At 37.0% G+C, this 23,707-nt stretch overlaps 1 protein-coding gene across 4 annotated transcripts; it reads left to right on the plus strand.

Moving 5' to 3' along the window:
- Positions 1 to 254: 254 nt before the first annotated feature.
- tasor2 (transcription activation suppressor family member 2) lies at positions 255 to 22,956 on the plus strand. 4 transcript variants are annotated; one of them, XM_079638094.1, is made up of 23 exons: positions 350 to 526; positions 3,975 to 4,123; positions 4,216 to 4,311; positions 4,414 to 4,486; positions 7,408 to 7,499; positions 7,603 to 7,740; positions 7,823 to 7,950; positions 8,544 to 8,557; positions 8,784 to 8,883; positions 9,053 to 9,147; positions 9,260 to 9,360; positions 9,454 to 9,526; positions 10,016 to 10,087; positions 10,209 to 11,111; positions 11,214 to 12,452; positions 13,268 to 14,036; positions 14,632 to 15,076; positions 15,370 to 19,458; positions 19,543 to 19,665; positions 20,665 to 20,818; positions 20,923 to 21,028; positions 21,425 to 21,606; positions 22,581 to 22,956. In XM_079638094.1, exons 1-23 carry the CDS (start codon positions 487 to 489, stop codon positions 22,676 to 22,678), a joined length of 9,279 nt encoding a protein of 3,092 aa, XP_079494220.1. In that variant the 5' UTR covers positions 350 to 486; the 3' UTR covers positions 22,679 to 22,956. The 4 variants fall into 4 exon arrangements, with proteins under 4 accessions (XP_079494219.1, XP_079494220.1, XP_079494218.1 ...); XM_079638093.1 differs by having other exon boundaries at positions 255 to 517; positions 10,209 to 12,452; XM_079638092.1 differs by having other exon boundaries at positions 10,209 to 12,452.
- The last annotated feature ends 751 nt before the right edge of the window (positions 22,957 to 23,707 follow it).

Here is a 23,707-nt window from a genome sequence, read left to right on the forward strand (position 1 = left end):
CGCCAGACGCAAGATGGACGCAAACTTTTGACTTTCTGTTTCTATTTCGTTTCGCGTTTACTCGCGCGAGCTACGCTCTTCAATGTATCGCCGCGTCCCTCGAGTTGAGAGCGCGCGCTTTTGAACGATTTAGCATTCCAGTCAGAAAAAAAATCGGTTAAACACAGGCCTTCAGACCAATTCGCTGTCAGCCGTTTTCACAGCCCAACCATTGCTTGCTGTCTTTATGTGGATTCGCTTCCTGGTTGCAACACAGTCCCACAGTGCAATTCAAGTCCTTCAAAACGCATTTCAGCCTGAGAGACTATAGTCGTCGAACCTAATAAGTATCCTTAGAGCTTTCAATAAACATTCCATGACTATTTCACGGAAAAGGCAGTATCTTTTTATTCGTTTAAGTGGAATGTCGTGAGCCACCGAGTATTAGAAATATCTAATATATCGAGCGAGTGCAAAGCGAAAACCTGGGATCTATGCTTCGTCTTCATGGAGAATGAGACTACACGATCAGCACAAGGTAACTGGGGTTAGTGGACACGTTTAGTTTCTGTTTTGACGTCAATAGTGTTTGTATAATTTATGCAATAAACATCTATTTATATATCCATTCAAAACCCACAACATTTTTTGTGCTGTTTATTGTTTTTGTTGACAGTCAACGAAACTGTTTTTTTTTATTTCTGAGTTTCAGTTCTAAGTATTTAAATATAGTTACACTATTTAAGCACTCGTGTAAAATTTGAAACGACTGGCCTATTCTGCAGTAGCAGTTTTAACATTAAGTGACATGGCATCTGACGCACAGAAGCCAATGGCACATGTCACTATGCGTATTGGCACATCCGGTGGCACATCCGGTCTTCATTGGCATGTGCCAGTGGATAGTGGCATGTGTCACTGACACTATTGGCATGTGCCAGTGGTGGAGTGGCATGTGTCACTGAAATCGCGACACACTGACACTGCATGACACCTGACTGACACCGAGTCGCGGAACATGTCACCGTGTTGCGACACCTCCAGTAGTGACGGACAGATTAATCGAACACCTATAGCCTACTGACGTAATTGTGGCACGAAATCCTAAATAAATGGCCTAATTTTGTGATATTTAAAATATCAATTAAACGAATTAAAGTGCATTAATATTTTTTCAAACGTGTTATTTGTGTCACGTCTGTATTTGATTGGTATGTGCCACTGAATGTTTTGTAATACCAGTGCTACTTTATGTTGTTTATCTCGCAAAGTCACAAACTGGCCATTCTAGGAAAGACATGAAATAAATCTATCATGGGTCACTACGAATAACGCGTCCGTTACTGTAACCTTTATTTTTGCATGATGCTCCATGCACGCCAGTAGGTGTCAGTAAGTCCACACTGGCTAGCGCAAAATAACCTAAAACTTGCGACAGTTGAGGAACATCTGGCGGTGGTGGTGTATTTGTTTGCGAGAAGACGCTAGCAAAAACTTAAAAAAAAATCAATAAAAAAACTATAATCTTAATCAGAGTCTGATATCGATATAAATAATTAGTTAATAATTTATATAATATAAATTATATATCATCGAGCTATAATTTATGTAAGTAAATTTACTAATTAATTTATAAAACATAAATAAATTATTAACTTATTATTTATATCATGTTTTTGCTTAAAGGCCTACTCATCTGGCTTTAATATTTTACAATACATTTAAGGAATTATGTAATCAGAAATAAATGTATACATGCATTCTTTCTGTAGATGTCATAATGTCACATCTAGCGTACATAATGCTACGTTAGACAGCGGCATGTGTCACTACGCTACTGGAGTGTCATAACCATAGACAGTATGGGTCATAACATACGGCGACATAGGCTACCGCGACAATGTTCCTCAACTGTCGCAAGTTTTAGGTTATTTTGCGCTAGCCAGTGTGGACTTACTGACACCTACTGGCGTGCATGGAGCATCATGCAAAAATAAAGGTTACAGTAACGGACGCGTTATTCGTAGTGACCCATGATAGATTTATTTCATGTCTTTCCTAGAATGGCCAGTTTGTGACTTTGCGAGATAAACAACATAAAGTAGCACTGGTATTACAAAACATTCAGTGGCACATACCAATCAACTACAGACGTGACACAAATAACACGTTTGAAAAAATATTAATGCACTTTAATTCGTTTAATTGATATTTTAAATATCACAAAATTAGGCCATTTATTTAGGATTTCGTGCCACAATTACGTCAGTAGGCTATAGGTGTTCGATTAATCTGTCCGTCACTACTGGAGGTGTCGCAACACGGTGACATGTTCCGCGACTCGGTGTCAGTCAGGTGTCATGCAGTGTCAGTGTGTCGCGATTTCAGTGACACATGCCACTCCACCACTGGCACATGCCAATAGTGTCAGTGACACATGCCACTATCCACTGGCACATGCCAATGAAGACCGGATGTGCCACCGGATGTGCCAATACGCATAGTGACATGTGCCATTGGCTTCTGTGCGTCAGATGCCATGTCACTTAATGTTAATACCGCCTCTCCTATTCTGGTTGAAAGAAGACACGGGCACTGGTTTGGTTGGTTTCTTTCCATTAACTCTAAACCAGTTCTGCAGTCGAGTCAGCGTGGGCCTGGTAAATCTACACGTGATAGTCTTACCTTTGCTTCCATACGCTTTATGATTCATCTTAGTTCACTACTGTGCAATATCCTCTCTTAAAATGGCCTTTATTTATGTATTATATGTGCCGATTATAAGTGTTTTCTAGATATTTGTGAATGATCTATAAGAAAGGTCTGTAACACTTTTACAATAAGGTCTCATTTGTTAACATTAGTTAATGCATTAACTAACAATGAGCAATTCATTTGTTACAGTATTTATTCATCTTTGTTAATAAAAATACAGTCATTCATTTGTTCATGTTAACTAATACAACTTTTGATTTAACTAAAATGAACTGAAATTGACATAAACTAAGATTAATAAATGCGGTAGAAGTATTGTTCCTTTTGTTAACTAAAGTAGTTCACTAATGAAAGAAACCTTATTGTAAAGTGTTACTGAAAATCTTCTCAATCTGGTCCTTATTCTCAGTGTTTTGAGATTGTAAAATTTGACAAAAATTAAAGACCAAAAAAGGTTTAAATGGGTTTAGTACAAATGTCTAGATGTTAAGAATTGTCAGCAGTGTGTTGGTTTATTTACAGCGTTGCTTATGAATCTCTTTCCTCCATGTAGAGTTTATATGTCCATTAAATATTAGGTGCTCTAAGATGATCATTAGATCATTAGCTGGTTCTAGCTTGTTTGAGAGTCATGTTTCAAAAACCAGCTTGACCACCTTAAACTGGTGTGACTAGTGGATAACTAGCTTGTTGCTGGTCCAAGATGATCAACTGTTTCCAGAAACCAGCTACAATCTTAAACATTATTTTCCAAATAGCAAAGCTGAAAATCCATCTTGTGAAGATGATAATTAGACTGCATTTCATATTACTGTATAATTCGATGAGTTCACTTCATTATGAGTTAATGTCAATATTTGACATTATGGTTATATGATACATTGGGAAGATTAGTGTGGAACACTTCAACAGAAGTATTGCACATGTCCTTCACATAATGAACAACGTGTTCAGCAGAAGAATTGCGTAAGAGGCTTTCTTTAATGTGGAATGTGTTTTTTTGGTTTTAGAGGAGTTGTTTAGCCAGTTTTTGAAAGGTTTTTTTTTTTTTTTTACCTAGCCATTTGTTCACAAAATGGGTTCTCTACTGGAGTCATTGCTTTTACTGAATGTTTATCTCAAACTATATTCAATGACCTTCAAATAGCTTTGACAACATGCTCTCTAGTTGCCATTCTAAAGTGACTTACAAAACCTTACATTTTATTTGTTGTTGAAAGAATGTTTTGAAAAATTGTGAAGCTGTTAGTATAACTCTGACATGTGTCCTGTCTTACCAGGTCTTCTGGAGCCTGTGCATCCAGGCTCAGTAACCTTTAATGAGAGTATTCTAGCGCCACTTCATAACAACTATTTATATGAGGAATCGAAAGAATGTTTCACGTACAACTCTGCCCAGTTGATCAACAACGACGCTTTACAAAAACAGGTAATTTTTTTATTCTTAATACTGTACAATATAAATTGAATTAGTGAGATTTGTGTCATGTTATATTCTAATGTTTTTTTTCCCCCCAATAGTATGATGCCTTTCGTTCCGAGAAACGGGAAAAGGGATATTCTGAACAGGAACTTGAAGAGACTTTTGGCTTCCTGTTGCTTGATGATGCAAGCAGGGTAAGAAATACAATGTTCAATGAGCTTATTGAATCAGCTGGATTTCAAAACTGTAATTTCTGAATCGTCAAACCCATTAATGCAACATTTGTTTTCCCACAGGCAAGGAAAGTTGGTGAAACAGGCTTGTTGGTTGGACAAGCAAAATGCACTACTCTTGGAGACTCGTTGAAAGGTAAAGAAAGTGGCCATTGTATTATTTGGTGATCATTTCAGCATAACAACCTGATGCGTTTACTTTAATGCACAAGGAAATATTTCATATGTGACTTCAACAAGATCAGCCATGAGGAGTTTTTCTGAAGCCTTCATGCTTTTCTGACAAGTCTTGATATGAATGTGCTATTGTCAATAAAAGTGCATGATTTTCTTTGGACTGATTCAGTGGATGTTTTATAATGCAGATGCAGTAATGGTCAAAAGTGATGTCCAAAATGCATAGAAAACAAAAACCTCACAGGAAATAGCAGGCATTGACTACAACATAATCGTTTTTTAATATTTTGTTGGTTCCCTCCTGTTTTTACATGTACCGGTATTCATAATTTCTTCGTATGACAGCCTGGCCCCAAATTATCTCCGCACAATTTGGCATGTTTTATTGCGTTATCACAAATAAAACAATTGACTCCAAGCACAACTAAGCAATATGCTTATTGCATAGGAGAACTGTATATTTTCAAGTCCATAGTCTATCCTCCTACTTATGAAAAGTGAAAGTATTGTACTGCTACTTAAGAGATGTAATGAATCTATAGAAAGAGAAAGTGAAGGTTAGCCTTTACCCAGGTCTTCCCACTAGTGTATGATATCAGATAGCCTAGATACTGAAGTATTGACTGCAGTCTAAATTAAACATTTAACTCCTCATATTTGCTAGAGACTACAGGCCTATTATTAACTACTGGTGGAAGGCTTAATAATATCATGAAGAAATGACTCATTTCTAGCGAAGGAACCTCATATCCTCAGTCACAGGTTTGGTGTCATCATGGCTTGAGGAAGTTTGGAATGAATTTTGTACATTTACACTGAAGATCTGGGTGTTTGGTGGACAACAAAATCATGCAGAACTACTATAGCTACTAATAATATACATAATCTTGAAGTATTATTGGCTTAAAGCAGGCTTGTGAAGACAAGTGAAATTCTGCATTATTCTTAGACAAGTGAAATTAGGCCTTCAGATGATTAAGGGTTTTCATATTTTATTTTATTACTAATTTTATGTACGATGTAGCTGGCAAGTGAGTTTATGTGGTCATGTGTAACACTTGTATTTCCTGAGAGGGGGAAGTCTTGAATGACACACACGCAGCTTCGTGAGTGTCTCTCTCTACAGTTAAGCAACCAAATAAGAGTAAAGTGATATTGACTTTAAGTTAATGTATTGTGTCATTTGACTCATTTCCCATTAATGCAAGAATATTTTAGGGCCCAGCACATGTTGGTGTGTTGTCAGGGATTGTTTAGTCTCAGCTTTAAATATCACTGATATCACTGTTCGCTGACTATTTAAAACACACCAAAATATCTTATCCAACTTATCTGATTTTCTGGCTTTTACACAACTTTTTGTTCACACGTTTTTGTCAACCAGCCTGAAAAAGAAGTCATGCTTACAGGGTCATGCTTACGTGGTTAATACAATTAGTTAAACATATCTTTACTGGATTTGCCATTGTTTTTCAATGAACCTTTGAAAAATACCTTTTTATGCAGTGTCAAAAGCCTGGCTATTGTGAGACTAGGACTTCTTGGCTTAATGATTAGCAGTACTAAAGACTAAACTTGTTTACTGTAGTTTAACATGTTGAGGTAATCAGATCTTTCTGAGAAGTGATTCTACACCTTTTTCTCATCCACAAAAATTCAGAAGATCTAGTTTTTCCAGTTTTTGACGGTCCTAAATTGCATGTGTTGAGTATTACATCAGAATTTGAGTTACACCTTCAACTAAGAGGCATTTTGTTTTTGGCCTCTTTAATGGCTTATTTTTCACAGTTTTTATCCCGTAGTTTGTTGAACACCATTTAAATAAAAATTCATTGGACTTTATTAGCCATTTACAAGCTTTGCCTTAAAAAGGCAAATGTCTTAAAGGGGTGTTAAAGTATGATTTCACTTTTCCAACTTTAGTTAGTGTGTAATGTTGCTGTTTGAGCATAAACAACATCTGCAAAGTTACAACGCTCAAAGTTCAAAGCAAAGGGAGATATTTGCTTTTAAAGAAATCGTTTTTTAAGGACTACAACAAACAGCTGGAAGGGACTACACAACATTCCTCCGGGTTTAGTGACATCAGCAAGTCTAAAATGTACATAAACTGAACATAAACCCCGCCCCCGGGAACACGCAGTCCATTTTGAGAAGAGGAAAAGTTATAAGAGTATAAGAGTATACCAAGAGGGAACAAGTCAAATATTTGTAATATTTGTATAGTATTTTGTCACAGAAGTGAGTCAGCTCAAACTTTAGCATCCATCTTTTCACATGCAATCGAAAGTCACTCTGTGTGCATCTCACAACAGTTCCTATACGAGCGATTTATAGATTACCATGACAGAATATGCTAATTGAAGATATTTAACTCCACATCAGCAACATAAATTCATCAACTAACCATTCAGAGACGTCCTGTTGCATTCTACATGTTGTCTCTCCATCTTTGTCTGACTCTGTTTTGACATTAAAGACAGTCACAGAACAGTTTCTGTCATTTGAGTGTGTCTGCGTGAGGTAATCGCAGCTGCTAACACACACATGAGCTCTTGAAACCCCGTCCTCTGCAGCAGCTCATTTGCATTTAAAGGGCCAGACACAAAACAGTGCGTTTTTGCAAATCCTCAAAAAGTGACAACTTTAACATGCTATATAAAAAATATCTGTGGGGTATTTTGTGCTAAAACTTCACACACACACTCTGGGGACATCAGAGATTTATTTTACATCTTGTAAAAAATGGCATTTTACCACCCCTTCAAGAAATGTGTGTTGAATACAGCTGCAGTGATTTGATTGTTGTGGAGTTGTTTTCTGTTATTGGTTGAGGCGATTATCGTCACATTATATTTCTGTTATTTACACTTAAATTAGGTGTCTATATCTCAAAATACTCAGACTGCCTTGATCTGAAGCGCTGGTACGATGGCAAGACTGGCTACATTGTCCTTTTGAAGCTGACTAAGGTACATATTTAACAAATTAGTGGGAAATTGTTATTCTTCCACACAAATTCTGTTGCTTTGTGCTTATTTATCCTAATGCACCACATGTAAACATATTTTACAGGGGAGAGTGAAAGAAGTTACAGACAACTACACCCAGAATTTCACTCCTCCGACAGCTGGCTTCGACTGCCACGTATCAGAGCAGCTTGGTGCTGTGTCTTCAACTACTAGTTCTTTTGTGGCCTATGAGCGAACACAGGTGATACAGCTCTTAGTAGAAATGGTTTGCATCCTTCCTTAGCATCAAACTGTATATCTAACAAGGTTGCTTTGTCTTGCAGTACTATATGTATGAACTCCGTGATGGAAGCAGTGAAACAGAATCATGTCCGAGACATGCTTGTCCGTTTGCCATCGTGGCATTTTCATATGGGAAGATAAACACCACATCAGAGTTGGAGCAAAAGAGGTTTATCACTTTGCTCTTTAAGATTTTATATACATTTTTTGACGGGCTTAACACCATTTGCTGATCTTATGAAATTAAACATTAAAGGTAGGGTAGGTCAGAATTGTCTAAAAAAAACTTTTATTCAAATTTGTTTAAACTGTCTTTATATACCAATGCATAATTAAAATGTAAGTACTCTGATAAAAAGAGTATAAAAATCGAGTGACTCTAGACCGTTTAATCTTCATTAAACACAGCTCATTAATTCCATTCACTCCCACCTGAAAACGGGTGCGCGACTGCGCGCACGTGGGCAGAGCCAGTAATAACGGCGGTAGTCATGGCGACGTCGAGTGACAGTCGCGCAAGCCAATCCTGTGATTCGTCCCGAATGGAAATAATGAGCTGTGTTTAATGAAGATTAAACGGTCTAGAGTCACTCGATTTTTATACTCTTTTTATCAGAGTACTTACATTTTAATTATGCATTGATATATATAGAAAGTTTAATCAAATTTGGTAAAAAGTTTTTATATAAATCCTACCTACCCTACCTTTAAGTTTTACATTTGACAACTAACAATCTGTTTTCTTTACTTTTTCTTTTCAAGGCAAGACAAAACAGGTAAGAATTATGGATTGGTTTGCATGTTCTTTTCTCTTTTTGTGGTGAAATTGCAAAAAGGGCAAATAGAGAGGATTGTTTTATTCAAAATCTTGTACATTGTCTTTCTTTCTTTCATTTATTGTATAGTGTTTTAAACTTGACTGTTCCATGTTTTTAATTAAAATAACATTTAAATACACTGAATATTAGAGTAATTACCAATAACTGGTATATTGTATTGTAGTGTTTCATTACCAACCATGGATTGGCCAATTCAAGATTGAATCCACTGTCTATGATGTTGGTCTTCAGTCTTCGAGCGGAGCCTGGTTCCCAGCAAAACTGTATGTTTTATGCAAAGACATCTTTGTACCCTCTTACTCTGATACAATAAACCTGATTTAATTTGGTAATGCACCAACAAAGCTGCCCAAACATTAAGGGTAGATTATTCAGAAATGCTGTACATCTACTTATAAGCTATAGGACTGAAATGCAAACTGTATTTTTCAGCCCAAAGACAGTTCAAATTGACCGTGCAATTGGTGTGTCTGAACTGAAGAGGACCTTGCCGCGGGAAATCTTTGAAACTTGTATTGTGGGTGAAGGTGTGTTTAAAATTGTATTTTGGTTATTGACAGTATCGCCCATATTGGTGCTAAAACTGTAAATGAGCACTTGGGCAACATCTTTAAAAAAAAATCCTACATCTTCCCACAGTTTGCATAGATGGCAGATGTTTCAACTTGTATGACGTTGTCTCGTCTAAGGCGAAAAATGATCTTGCTCAGATAACCCGAGAGCTAAAGGAAAATGACATGGTAAATATGGGGAAGAGAGAAATATATGTCATCAAAGAAACACTGAAAAAATCTATAAACAAATTTTGTCTTATGATCTTTTTCATTAACCAGGCTCTTGTTATACCACTGGAAGATTCTGGTTTCCTTATACTGTTACACTCTTCACATCTCTTCTCTTATGAAGGTAAGATGTTGCCCAGTGGAGTGCAACTCCAATCCCAATAATTTTCTCTATAGAGTACTTAATTTTTAACACCAACAGATAAACCATTAAAGACAAACCTCATTAGCTCAGAAGTTGTTAATCAGTGATATATGCTTCCTTTAATGGTGGTGGTCCGTGTCATTTAAATGTATTTCACAGCGCATTTGCTGGTGAAGAACTACATTACCCAAAATCTTCAATCTATATTTGGTTATATCTGATTATTTAGCAATTAACAGTTATTAATAGTTAAACTATTTTCTGTTCTTACAATAACGTCTTTAAATTTTATATTGTTATATTTTCCATTTTAATTTGTCTTTCACAATGCTTCATGGGATTGATTTCCTCATTAAAGACATTAATTGCACAGTGAAAATGCATCTGGAGCCAAGATCCCTTAAAACGTGGACATAAAATCTATCTTGATGTTTATCTTGTGAAAACATACATTTCCTTAATTTCTAGATGCAAAGTCTGGTAAGGCAGCAGCACTTCAAGGCATGTTTATTTTTCCGGACTCAAGAACTGTGCCAAGAGGTAACAACGGAGAAAAATTAGATTTATTAAAACATTTTAACATCAGTCTACTTTATTTATCTTTTAATTTGCAAGTCTAACATGTCTTATAAGCATCTCTTTTGTGTGTTTTTATGTTTAGGTGCCAAGTCTGATCTGACAAATACTAAAGCCTCATCAGAAATAATGCAAGTCATTCCAGCACTCAACTATGCAGAAATGGAGATGGAAAAATGTCCTCCAAACCAACAGGGGTGCTCTCAAACTTCTTTAGAGAAGCATTTGCAAGACTATGGCACTCTTTTTCACCCAGGGCTGTTGGACGTTCCCACCAGGGAAGCAAGTATGTTTCCAGACCAATATGATGTGCCTGGTGGTTTTACTCTGATATCCCCTAAATGGTCACAGGAGACTGGCGCTCGATTAAAATCCTATTTTGATGAGCCTTGTGGCTTTACAATTTCAGTAGTGAGGGCTCTGGAGTTACTCACCACTGGTCGACAGCAGCGTGGTGAAGATCATGACGATGATGTCTATTACTGTATATCATCACCTGATGAGGTCCCTCAGACTGATGCCCCCATTGAAATGGAGGTGACTAAGCACACAGAGGCCATCAATGATTCCTCTCACAGGACTGTTGAAAAAGATGAGCACAAGCATTTGACAACAGAGCAGCCTCAACCTGCTTTGCCAGAGGGCATTGGAAAACTGGGAACAGCTGTAGTTACAGTAGCTGACAGTGTGTTGGAGTATCCAACTTCCACAGTTTCACCTAAATTGGGTGACTTCCCTTCAGAAAATTGTGTAAGTATTGACAGTGATCTTGAGAAAACATCTCAAGGCAATACTAAAGGAGATGCTGACGGAGTCTGTTTAGATTTATCCACAAAAGAGACTCCCATCCAAACAAGCTGTACACCATTAATCACATCAACAGAAGAAGGTGGTACTGCTGAGGGGATGGAAGATAATATACATCCTGAGAATACAATGGCTGATCCAGATAAGAAAGTAAATCTGAGGTCCTTTTCGAGGCGTAAAGGTAGGAAGCGCAAAATTCATTGGAGAACCATGCAGATAAAAAAAAAAGCTGTTAAGAAAAAGCTTGCTTTGCCAACTTCAAGTTTGCCTCTCGTTTTGACAGTGAACTCCAGAGATGGCCCTACAAAAGACCAGACTCGGACTGAGACCATGCATGCTGATGAGATTAATCAGAGGCTGCATTTAACTAGTAGGGGCAAGGGACGCAGGCAAAGGGGCGTGAATCGAAATCTGAGTGAAGCCAGACAAGCACAAGAACTGTTAAGTCTGTCAACAGAAACTATACATGATCAAAGTATGGAAAATGAGATGAGTCCTTCAAAAACAGACTGGCGGTCTCTTCCAAGGCGTAAAAGATTGTGGAATACCGATACCAATCTGAAGCGTTCTTTGAGATCAGGTGCTGTAAAGATTGATGAGGAGACTATAGTGAACGCACTGGCTGATGCCACAAAGCAAAGTTTGTCTAGCACACCCAAGAGGAAGATGGAGGGATTTAGCTTGAGGGAACGATATGGTCTAAAGACCATAATCACAACGTGTGGCAGAGTTTTTGTCCCGCATGGTTCAGATATTGATGTACAATCTGTAAACAAGATGCAAAGTGAGAAAACGCATGTTGATATGAGCATTGACACAAATGCAGAAACGATTTCTCCTGTGGAAAACAAATCCACAGAAATAGTGGAAAATAAGGGAGAATCTCCCTCGATGGTGGTAGAAGAATTCCCCCGTAAAGTTCCAGTGGTCAGTGACTGTGAAGACGCGTCGCACAGCCCTTCAGATGAAATGCCAAGTGCTCTCTTGTCAGCATTAAAGATATTGAGAAACCTTCACAAAAACAACCCATTAGAAATTGACAAAAGTCAGGGTTTATGTTCAGAAAAGTCCATTAATGCTACATCAAATGAGAACGTAGGCTTCCAACAAACTAACAAAGTAACAGATGCAACTTCTAGTCCTCCCAGAGTATCTGACCAATCCATGCACTCTGACCCTAAAGTATCCTCCCCTGACAAAACCAAAAAGAAAGCAAAATGTGATGTGTACAGTGCAATATCTATAAGCAAATTAAAGACGGTACTCAGAAGGGGAAAGAGGAAATCTCCTTCCCCTGGTGACAGTGCAAAATCTGAGCCAGATAACGCGGAACCAGAATCAAAAACAAGAAAATTGGGCACCATTATGGACCTGGAATGTGATGTTTTCAAGAATCAGTTGAAAGACAAAGCATCACAGCCCATGGCTGATAAGGCACAAAATACGCCAACGAAACCTGTGGAGATAACTAAACAACCTGTGTCTTGGAGAGGTCTTATTCACAAGGCCTCAAAAGAAAATGGTAAGAAAAATCTTTGTTTACATATTCTGTTATTCAACAAATGTTCACATGCCAAGAGTGGGAAATAGGGGTGTAACGGTTCAAATTACTCACAGTTTGGTTTTTATCACGGTTTTACTGTCAAAATTTCAGTACGGTTCGGTATGTGCTATCTTCAGGGAAAAAAGGACTACTGTGAAATAAAAATTAAGAAAATAAGAACAAACTACAAGCAACATAATTTGCTTGTCGACAAATAATTACAATAGAACAAAGATACAAATAAAATGAACCGTGTTTTTCAGATTATTTTGGTATCTAACAGTAGTTTTCAGGTACAGAAATTTAATAATCAAATGTAAAACAACTTTGCATATAATCTTCACTGTATAAATTAAATATAGATGAATCATTATTAAAGTTACAAAAGCTATTCAGTCAAGAGCAGTAAGTGATTTGGGTGTTCGATTAAAATAAAATAAAAATTATATATACTTGTAACTTTACCGAGAACCGTTACACCCCTAGTGGAAAAGTGACCAGAAAGTGCTGTGTGTATACCAGTGTACACTGTGTGTATACCAGTTTTAAACCTCAATCCTTTGTGAATGTTTAATTTTCGGCAGTAGTCATTAAATTAGAATGGCTTGAGACATGATTTTGCTGGTGTTTTAAAATTGGCCCCATGTGTTCCCTCTCCATCTTTTTGTCTTCCGTGTGCATGTTCTTGTGCTTGTGCTTGTGCTTCCTCGTATTCTTTTGCCATTTCTGCATGACTATGCGTCTTTGCTGCTGCTATTTTATGCTTTGTCTTTGTTTTTGTCTATTTCTTACAGGGTCCCTCAATTTTGACACATCAGCACCTTTTGAAATAACTAAACGCAATGACCAGCAGCTCATATCGTCGCTTGGGGATAGGGTGGGAAGGACAAGAATTAGCGTTGATGGCAAAGCCAGCGCAGAGAGTGAGAGCATGTGTGCATCTCTGCCCTCAGATGCATTGAGTTTACTGGCTGACTTGGCCCTCGGTGCAAGTAATGATAAAATGTTATCAAACTTAGAAGCCAAACCTGTCCAGGAGGTCCTTGATGGAATGAAGGGTAGCGGCTCCCCGGAGTCAGTCCTTCATGCTCTTCTTCGTTGTCCATCTGCCAGATTTAAATTACCTCCCAGGTCTCCTTTTCCAGAAGGTCTTTTAGTGACTGGGGAGCTGATTTTGGAAATATCTAAAGAGCATTCTTACTCACAGCCAACCTCTTTGCTGTCAGGTCCATCCCACCAGGTTTCTTATCCATCTGGATGTGTAGATTCGGCTCTGTCATTGAAGACAGGGCTTCATCTGAACCTGCCTAAAGATGCTGCACCCTCGTGTCATCAAGATGGAGGCAAAACAGAATGGAAGCACTTGGTTTCTTCAAACAAGACAATGTCATTGATTCCCAAGACGAAAGCACGGAAATCAAGATTTTTACGGAATAGATGCATAATTGAAAAGGAGGGAAAGATCCAAGTGACAAGGATTTGGGATGAAGATTATGATTTTAAATTTGACAGCAAGTTCACCAATGACAATATAGACAAAACTGTCACACGAGCACTTCATGGGTAAGTACCACTTGTTGCCCTTACATTTCAACTGATTGTTGTAGTGAAAATTAATATTGTTTTTATGTTGATTTGTGGCGATTCACACAAGACAAAAATCTGAACATTATTGCAATTAGTTTAATATTGTCACTAGTCAGAAAAACTGAAGGAATAGTTCACACAAAATAAAAAATAAACCCTTTTTTTATTGCAAGAAGCTAGAAATTATACAGCTTTAATGTAAAATTCTATATTCATATACACACTTTTGCTAAAAAGGCAAACAAATCTATCTAGACCATTACAAGTAGGGATGTCCTGATCAAGTTTTTTGTGCCCCGATCTGATCCGAGTCATTGAATTTTGAGTATCTGCCGATACCAAGTTCCTATTAAATACTTGTATTTTGCTAGTGCTTGTTTACACACACACACACACACACACACACACACATATATATATCGGCCCCGATACTAATCCTTGAGAAAATCAAATGTCTCAGTTTGACACCAAAAAATATGCTGAAGAAGTTTTTGTGGTAATCATTTGAGCATAACCCATATGTAGACATTCCATAAAGGCTCTGTTAACCATCCCCCCCTAATATTGACAGGAAATGGAACTTCAACATTGAAGACGCCTATGAGGATGTCCATCTCATTTTTCACATGTGGATTGGACTTTTCTATAGTAAACACACCTCCAGGTTATTTCACCTTGAAAATAGTACCGCACTTCCAAAGGGGAAGGATGTTGAAAAGGTTCATCTGGACATCAACGCTATTCAAAATGCTGTGTCATTGCTCAATGTTGAGTTGACCTCGAAAGAGGACTCCACGCCTGCGCATCTTTCATCAGAGATTTTGGATCTTTCTGTGAAAAATGGCGAGCCTATTCAGGCGAGCCTGAATTTCTGTTTGCTCTCAAATCAAAGCAGAAAAAAAGACACTGCATCACATCCTGGTGGAATGTCACCAACTTGTAAGCATGAAACGACACCAAGCCATTCACCTTCTGGGACAAGTCTCTCCCCCAATCCAAAAGTTACAGCATTGATGGTAATGATTAACATGATTAAAATTGCACTGTATTTAGCTTGACTAGGCTTGAAGTTGCATAGCTGTTAATCTTTCAAATGTATAGAATTTTTGTATAAACTTTTTTTAAAATATATTTTTAAGGAAATATATTATTGTTAGCTTTTAGCCTTTAGTTACTTGTCATGTTTATAAGAGTTGTGTCAACAATTCTTTTGGACATTCTCTGTGATATTTATTCTCAGTAATATTTTAGACTTCTTGTACAGTGTGATTTAATATTGATTTATTTGATTTTCATTTTTCTGTTACAGAATTATAGATCTTCTGTGGACATACCAGTGGAAAATTCAGTACCTGACAGTCACATTGACACTGATGATGAAAATTACATCACCACTGACTGCTCAAATTCTCAGCTCTTGGAAGGAAATAGTTCATACAACCAGTTGTGTGAGCAAGCATCAAATATGAGAATAGGTATTCGGATACTACTACCAAAGGTCAGAAATGTTACAAAGAATGAAGCATCTACGAGAGTGACCACTTTTGATCTGAAAAAAATTGGTGTGTTCCATCAAGTACTTGGTCCCATAAAACCGTCAGCTTTCTCAAAACCACATCGTCTGATTTTGGGTAGGAAAAGTTTTGATCTGGGTTTAAAGAAGATATCTGGGCATAAAGCACATACAGTACTGCAGAAGGAGAATGTTTCTGATAGTGCAGAGAGTAAAGAGATTTCTGAAACAAATGAAAACAAAAATGGTTCCTCAGCAGCTGTGATTGATGGAAATGTTGACGATACTACAGAATTTAAAACTGGAAACGGAGCATCCATTTCGGTACAGGAAAAGACTGTTTCTGTAAGTCAAGAGAGTATAGAAGTCTCAGATGAAGATAGCCACGATGGATGTCTTACAATTATGGAAGATGGAAATGTTGACGAAAACATGACTTCTGAATTGCCTAGCCAAGATCAGATTAGTGTTGTTGAGCATAATTGCTCTGCTCATGCAAAGGAAGATCTTAAACCTTTTCAAGATCTCAAAGGTCACGCAAACATGGTAGATGTTCTGAGAGATGTTTCACCACATGATGCTAGTGTTGAAGAACATAACGAGACTTCTAATGTGAAAAAAGATCTTAAACCTTTACTAGATGACACAAATCTACTTGACCATGTTGAGGAGCTAAGCGATATTTCATCAGATGAGACGAGAGTTGAAGAGTATAATGAGACTTCTCATGCAAAAGAAGATCTTAAGGCTTTGCATGACCTGAAAGATCACACAAAAATGGCTGATGAGCTGAGAGATGCTACATCAGATGAGACTAATGTTGAAGAGCACAAAGAGACTTCTAATGCAAAAAAAGAACTGAAACCTTTACTAGATGATACAAATCTAGTTGACCATTTTGATAAGCTGAGTGATATTTCATCAGATGAGACGAGAGTTGAAGAGTATGAGACTTCTAATGCAAAGGAAGATCTTACGCCTGTGCATGACCTGAAAGATCACACACACATGGCTGATGAGCTGAGAGATGCTACGTCAGATGAGACTAATGTTGAAGGGCACAAGGAGACTTCTAATGCAAAAAAAGAACTGAAGCCTTTATTAGATAATACAAATCTAGTTGACCATTTTGATAAGCTGAGTGATATTTCATCAGATGAGATGAGAGTTGTAGAGTATAATGAGACTTCAAATGCAAAAGACCCTGTGCATGACCTGAAAGATCACACACATATGGTTGGTGAGCTGAGAGATGCTACATCAGATGAGACTAAAGTTGAAAAGGGTCATGAGGTTCCTAGTCCAAATGAACAGCTTGATCTAAAAGATCAGTTAAACTTGATTGATGCAACATCCCATGGAATTGAAGGGAATGACACTAAAAAGCCTGTGGAAGAAAAAGATGAAGGATATACAGGTGAGGAAATTATGCAAGAAGGTGAGAGTAAGTCAAAGGAATGGGATAACTTGGATGGCAGTGAACGTGAGACGTCCACAGCAATAGTGGAACATCTAGATGAGTTTGTTTTTGGTCTAAAGGATGATATAAACAGTGTTGAAATGCAATTCAGTGATGAGGATGATTTCTTCGATGATGATGATGACATGAAGATACAAAAGAGTGAAACACAACCTCACACACCAGAGGAGACAGACCATGAATTCGATACCCTTGAATTAAGCTATGATTCATCCTCAGGTGAGGATCAGCCCATGTCTGTTCAAGAGAAACACACCCCAGCTTCTAATATTGATACTTCTAATATAATGCAAGATGAGATTGAAACCAAGACCCTTCAACAGAGTTTAGTGGTCCAACAAGAAGCTCTTGAAGTATGTCAGAATGAGTTAAAAACAGCAAGTACTGTTGAACCCACCAAATTAGATATTAGTCATTTCGAAAAAGATGATGAAAGAGATTTAGGCCAACAGAATAAATCTAATGTCAGTGGTGAGGATGACACATTTGTTGAAGAGAAGGAGAAACAAAGTCAAGGCTCTTGTAAAGAAGTCATCAAAACATACCAAGAATGCCTGTCTGCCAAAATTTGTGCTTTGCCCCATAGCCGGACTGAAACTCGTAATGAAACGGTTGCTCCTCAAGCTTTGACAATTTACAAACCCTCAGAAGTGGAGGTAAACAGCATGTGCTCTACTCCTACGCAAGATGAAATGGCATGTTTACTAGAAGTGAATGAAGAATTCAGGGGAGAGGATTTGAATAGGGACATTTACTATCCTTACAACACTGATCATGAAGACATGCTGCCACCTAAAATTCCCGTATGTCCTCAAACGCATGCTTCTACCATAAAGCCACTCTCTGACTTTATAGGGCATTATGAAGAAACCTATGATGAAGAACTAAGGTGTAAGAGGATCAAATACCCTGGGACAATGGATTTCAAAGATAAATCTGCGTTAACTACTAAGTGTTCGCCCAGTGAGGACTCTTTCCAGTTAAGGCACAAACTCTGTCCCACCTCCCAACAAAAAGATGACAAGAACTGTAACTTCATAGAGGGTGCACCTCAAAATGATTCTGGATTATTTTACAGAGACGACAATGAAGACGATTTACATGAATATTACCAGGGATCTGATGAAGGTTTACCGTGGCCTGATTGCCAAACAGAGGAACCAGTTGATCACCAATTGTATCCATGTGAAAATGAATTTAGTTGTGACAATGATCAACCCATTTGTTCGAAGTACATTACATCTGAACGTGAGTATTCCTACAGGCACAAAAAGCATGCAAAGAAAGAGATGGATAACTATTGTTGGGCAGAAAAGAATTATAAATCAGGCCCGCTGTCAGTTACTTATACTGCTGAATATACCAGGGACCGAAGTCCAAAAAAGAAGTCTAGAAAAAGCAAATTCACAGCCTTCCGCCAACATTCTGAGTGGGATGATGAAGACTCTTCCAATGTTATTGTAGACTACAGTATCCAAAAAACGTCATGCTTTGAAACTTGTCAGGCAAAGCCAACTAAGGCAGTCACGGTTAGTTCCCTTCCACATGTTAAGACAAGCAAGCAGCAATTTGACTGGCGCAGGTATTTCAGGAGGGAAGCGGCTTCCAGTCAGCTATTAGATGTTAGTGAGAGGGATAACAAATTTGACATTCCACCCTCCTCTATTGTCACCATTTTGGACAGGAAAGGAAACCGGGTAACATTCAGTAACTCTTCCACCATGAAACCATCTTGCATTGGACTTGAAAACTCTTTTCATTGCTGGCAAGAACAACAAAGTAAGACTGATGTGACCCGGTCTGCAGTTGATCTTGAGTACCTTATTTTCTCTAAAAACATGACTCAGGTTCTCAAAGAGAATAAGAGCACATCCAGTACCACATCACACTGTTGGGAAAATCCTGACCAGTCTACATGTCCCATGACTGTTCGGTTTTCAAATCTCAGTGAAGGGGAGAACTCCGTTGACCTTAGTAAAGCACAGCAATCACTTACTGATTTTAGGATAAAAGTGGACATGTCTGACAGGAGAGGGATGAGGGACCCTGTAAGAAACCGCAAACCACATCTTCAAAGACTTTTCTGTGAAAAGGGTAATGAAGTTGAGTTCGCAGGGATCTCAGAAATAACAAAGCAATGTGCTGTTGCATACAAGTCCATGATGAACGATGTCTGCAGCAGGAAGACTCTCTCTCGTCCAATTGAGGCAAGTGGAAAGGGCGCCAAGAGGAAGTACAATCGAGAGAGCGATGGCCAACGTCCTGGATTCTGTGGTCGTATCAAGAAGGACACTTTCGACAATCCTCATGACAATCTGAAGCCTGCTGTGTTGCAGGCATCCAAGACTAAGTACAGGTTCTTTATCCTTGTCACATCAACAGATACCTTCTTTAAAGAAACCAAGGTATGGAAGTTATACATAAAAATTATCTTATAAATTGTTCTAAAATGGTAAAGAAAGATTTTAATGGGAATTTCTGATTTATAGCACATGTTGGAGATTGAGGGCCACAAACAGGTTGAGCCAGAAGAGTTTGACCTCAGTAACGATGGTCAGTCCCCTCTTCTCATTATACTGAGGAATGAGGACATTGCAGAGCACATATGTGAGGTAAGTCAATGAGTGAATCTCAAAATTTTAGGATGAAAATTTGTAGAAATCATCCTTTAAGTGGACGATTTGACCCAGATATATCATATCATTCAGTGAAAAAGACGATTAAATGCTGTGATTTAAAAAATAACTTTGGCACATTAAAATGTATTTTTGTTGAAAAAATGTTTTGTTCAATTTATTTGTCGGTTGGTCGGTATTGCTCATATGATATTGGATATTTAATTGTACATGCTCATTTCCCCTTTTTTTACTTTTAGATTACCTTTGTTGTCATCTGATCTTAATAAACAAATGGGTGAAATGCAAAAAAACATATTTTAAAAAGAATTCTTTAATGTAATCTTTAGCAAATCTCAATTTATATCCATTTTTTCCACATTGTACATTGTTGTGATGACTTAATTAACTTGCTGCATTTATTTATTTATTTATTTTACAGTATAATTACAATATTGGCCATTTATCAGAATTCAGACAAGCCATAAAGTAAATTATTTTTGGCTTATCATTGTCGGCCATAATTGTAATATCAATATACATTGAAGAGAATCTAAGAGAGTCTGTTCCTAAATGGAGTTTCAGATCTGTTGAGCAGTTCAATCTCTTTTGGGTTTGAGTTTAATTTTTTGTTTCCATGTGTGCCAAGAGTCGTGGGAACAGAGTGATGCTGGTGACGCTGGTGACACGAGTGTAACCTGTGCGCCACAGCGATCTCTAGTCTTACGGAGGAGCTCAGGAAGGATAAAAGGAGGAGTGATGACAGTGGAAAGCGAGAGACTCATTAACACTTATGTCACCGGCCTCGCTCCATTTCCTCGGCTCTCTTCCCCGAACTGTTTGCCACACCATGCTTTTTTGTTTTAATTCAGCCAAACTGATATAATTAACAGAAGTTGAGGGGGAAAAAGTAGAGCGATTGTTTAAGAAACTATTTTCTGTGAACTTGTTTGATTGAGGTTGCCTTCAAAAGAGCTGTTTCTCCAATTCAATCAGGTGCCTTATTTGCTGGAATTAAAGAAGTCCCCCAACGTCCTGTTTGCTGGCATCGACCGACCCGATGACGTGGTGAACCTCGCTCACCAAGAGCTTTTTGCAAACGGTGGCTTTATAGTGTGTGATGAATTGGCTCTTGACACACTTACTCTAGGTACTAATAAAAGTTGCTACAGAAATTATCCATGTTGTTTTACTGGTGATGGACTGATACTTTATAAACATTTTCATTGGACTTATATTTGTCAAATTTATAAGGTGACATGAAGAAAGTCGTGGGGATTCTGGAGGAGTTAGACAAGCAAGGGAAATGGAAATGGTTTCTGCACTATAGAGACAGTCGCAGGCTTCGGGAAAGTGCAAGGTAAGATCACAGCTGTGTTTAAGTTTTGTTTAAAAGAAAACTTTAGCTGGACAATAACTTTATTCTAGAGCTGCTGTAAAGCCCAAACAAGCTCTGTTACTTTAATTTCCTATTATCACTGTAAAGGTGATTTGAAACAATCTATATTGTTAAAAGTGCTATATAAATAAAGGTGACTTGACTTGCTTGAAAAAATACAAGCTTCTAGTTTTGCCTTGATGCCTTTCTCTGAACACTGCCTGATAAAGCAGCATTTTAAGCTTTTATGTTTAAACAATAACTACTTTTGTTAGTACTTACTTACCCAGTTATGGGCACAGACTAATTCTCACTCTCCTCTAACATATGAGGAGAGTGAGGAAAGACTTATAATCTTACATATAATCTCCTCGACAGGTCCAGTCCTGAGGGAAGTAAGAAGCAGCAGTTTATCGATTGCTGTCAGAAAGCTGGCATAGTCGAGGTCTTGCCCTATCATGAATGTGATGTCATATCACGGGACCGACCGGATTACCTCTTCTGTTTGACTCGCCTCCAGATCCAAAACGCCTCTGTGCGGTTTCCTGTGTTTATTACAGGTGAGAGTTTTAATTGTTGTGAAAAGTCCACATGCCTTATAGTTTAGGGCCAGTTCACTTCAGCTGAAGTACACCAGCCTATTGAACTAAATCATTAAATCACCATAACCTCATATAAATGTTTTGTAAAACATGAAATTATTTTAATTTATAAAATATATTCGTATTACCTAAAAACTTTGTATACATAAAACTTTGTATGTTGAGTATATGATTGATCTGATATGTTTGTGCTTCATACAGTTGAAGGAATTAGTATTCAATTTAAAAAAATATAAACATTTTCTTAAATGTATACATGCATGTGTGTGTATTTATATATACAAAATAATTATACACAGTACACATACATATATTATACACAAACTTTTATTTTGGATGCGATTAATCGTTGCTCATCCCTAGCTTTTGCACCTTATGGCTGGAAAGAACTAGTGAAAACTTCCTGTTATTTAAAGTTTTATTCTTGGTTCTGCTTAGCCTAATCAAACAGACTGATCTTTAGCTATTTTTTTTGGTCTGAAAGTTTCAAAAGTTACATAAAAGGGGAGAGTAGACATCCCTGAAATTATCCTGTATTATACTCATTGCTTTAATCACTGGTTTAGTTATTTAATGATTAAAGCAATGAGTCTTTTTAATCAATAAGTTGATAACTTCAGTCTGGTAATATTGGGGAAATGGCATTATCGTATCACAAGTTTAATTTCCTGTACATTCTCTGCTATATTAAATACGACTGTTGACTTATCCTGCTCCTGGTGTCCGGGATTATTTCACTCTAAAATAATAATATGTGAAGTTCAATTTACAAAAAGTTACAAAAATACTTTTTCCTTCGTTAAATTAAGCATTTCATTTTTTTTATGTATATAATGAAAAACAAAATTAATTCTTTAAATTGAAGTAAAAAATTAATTATTTCATTTCTGCATGAATATGAGAAGTTTTACCTTTTGTTCTTTGCGTTGCAGACACACCCACTGAATCTTTTGGAACAAATGGGATTTTAACCATGAACATTTACACATTCTCACGGATTCTTTCAAATGATACTTGTTCTGTGTCATAAATGTGTGTGTGTTTTTTTTGTATAAAAATTTAATTTCTTACCATCGGTAAGTACACCTTTGTTCATAATTAATTTATCGTTTATCGTAAATGTTAAAACATATATCTTTGTTACTCATATGTAATTGCTTTATAAGCTTTCCAGTGAAAGCTTTACCATTTATAATACAGTTTCAATGTACAAATGTAGTTCATGAAAATGTTTTAGTATGTTTTAACCTGCCTTTATTTTTTATCTATGAAATTGACTGAAACTCTAATAAATGAGCTGTTTTAGTATTGTTGTTCATTATTCAGCTTTGTGTATTTAATACATGTTATATTATAATTTATATATTCAGTATAATCTGTAATAAATGAGGTTATGACGATGCCTATCTGTAAGACTGTAAGCTTAGAAAAATTCAAGTTATGTTAATTTGTATAGCGTTTTTTATAATACATACAATAAATTAAAATGACTTTAAAACTTTTAAATTTAAACCAACTTTAAATATAATATTTGTTTAGCTACTAACATATTCTTCTGTATGCTTACTAGACTTCTGATGCCCCTTTGTTGTATTTATCAATGATTATAGGTTATGGTCATCAATTTTGTTGGTCTGGTACAGTTGCTCTCCTTTATAAAATTCTAAATTGATTCCAAAATTGTTTGAAAAATTCTATCTAGGTTTTTTTTTTTTAAGCTAAGAAATCACCTGCGGAAAGGAGTGAACGTAAGCTACTTCCAAATATATTCTGGTTTGTACTTCAATTAGACTTGTCTCCATCAAAGGTTTTATTTTTCAGATTCAATGCATTAATATTAATTTGTAGAGGTAGACCGTGGAGTGTTGTAACACGGGGTCAGTTGTAACACTGTCAGAAGTCAGAAAAGAGCTATGGTAATTTCATTTCATCAATATCATACACTCCCATTACCATTTTGAGCTCGCTTGAAAAGTGGCATGTGACCACTGATCTATATAATGACTTTTCATTATATAGATCAGTGCATGTGACTGAGCTAAATTGTTAATTTTATTCA

Source organism: Phoxinus phoxinus, assembly GCF_949152265.1.
Source record: "Phoxinus phoxinus genome assembly, chromosome: 15".
Taxonomy (NCBI): Eukaryota; Metazoa; Chordata; class Actinopteri; order Cypriniformes; family Leuciscidae; genus Phoxinus; species Phoxinus phoxinus.

Bases quoted from the DNA above. Each gene is read 5' to 3' on its own strand.
- tasor2 (XM_079638092.1), top strand. From the start codon at position 487: ATGGAGAATGAGACTACACGATCAGCACAAGGTAACTGGG. The intron at 7,500-7,602 runs GTACATATTTAA...CATATTTTACAG, and splicing joins TCCTTTTGAAGCTGACTAAG to GGGAGAGTGAAAGAAGTTAC. The intron at 10,088-10,208 runs GTAACAACGGAG...TTTTATGTTTAG, and splicing joins CTCAAGAACTGTGCCAAGAG to GTGCCAAGTCTGATCTGACA.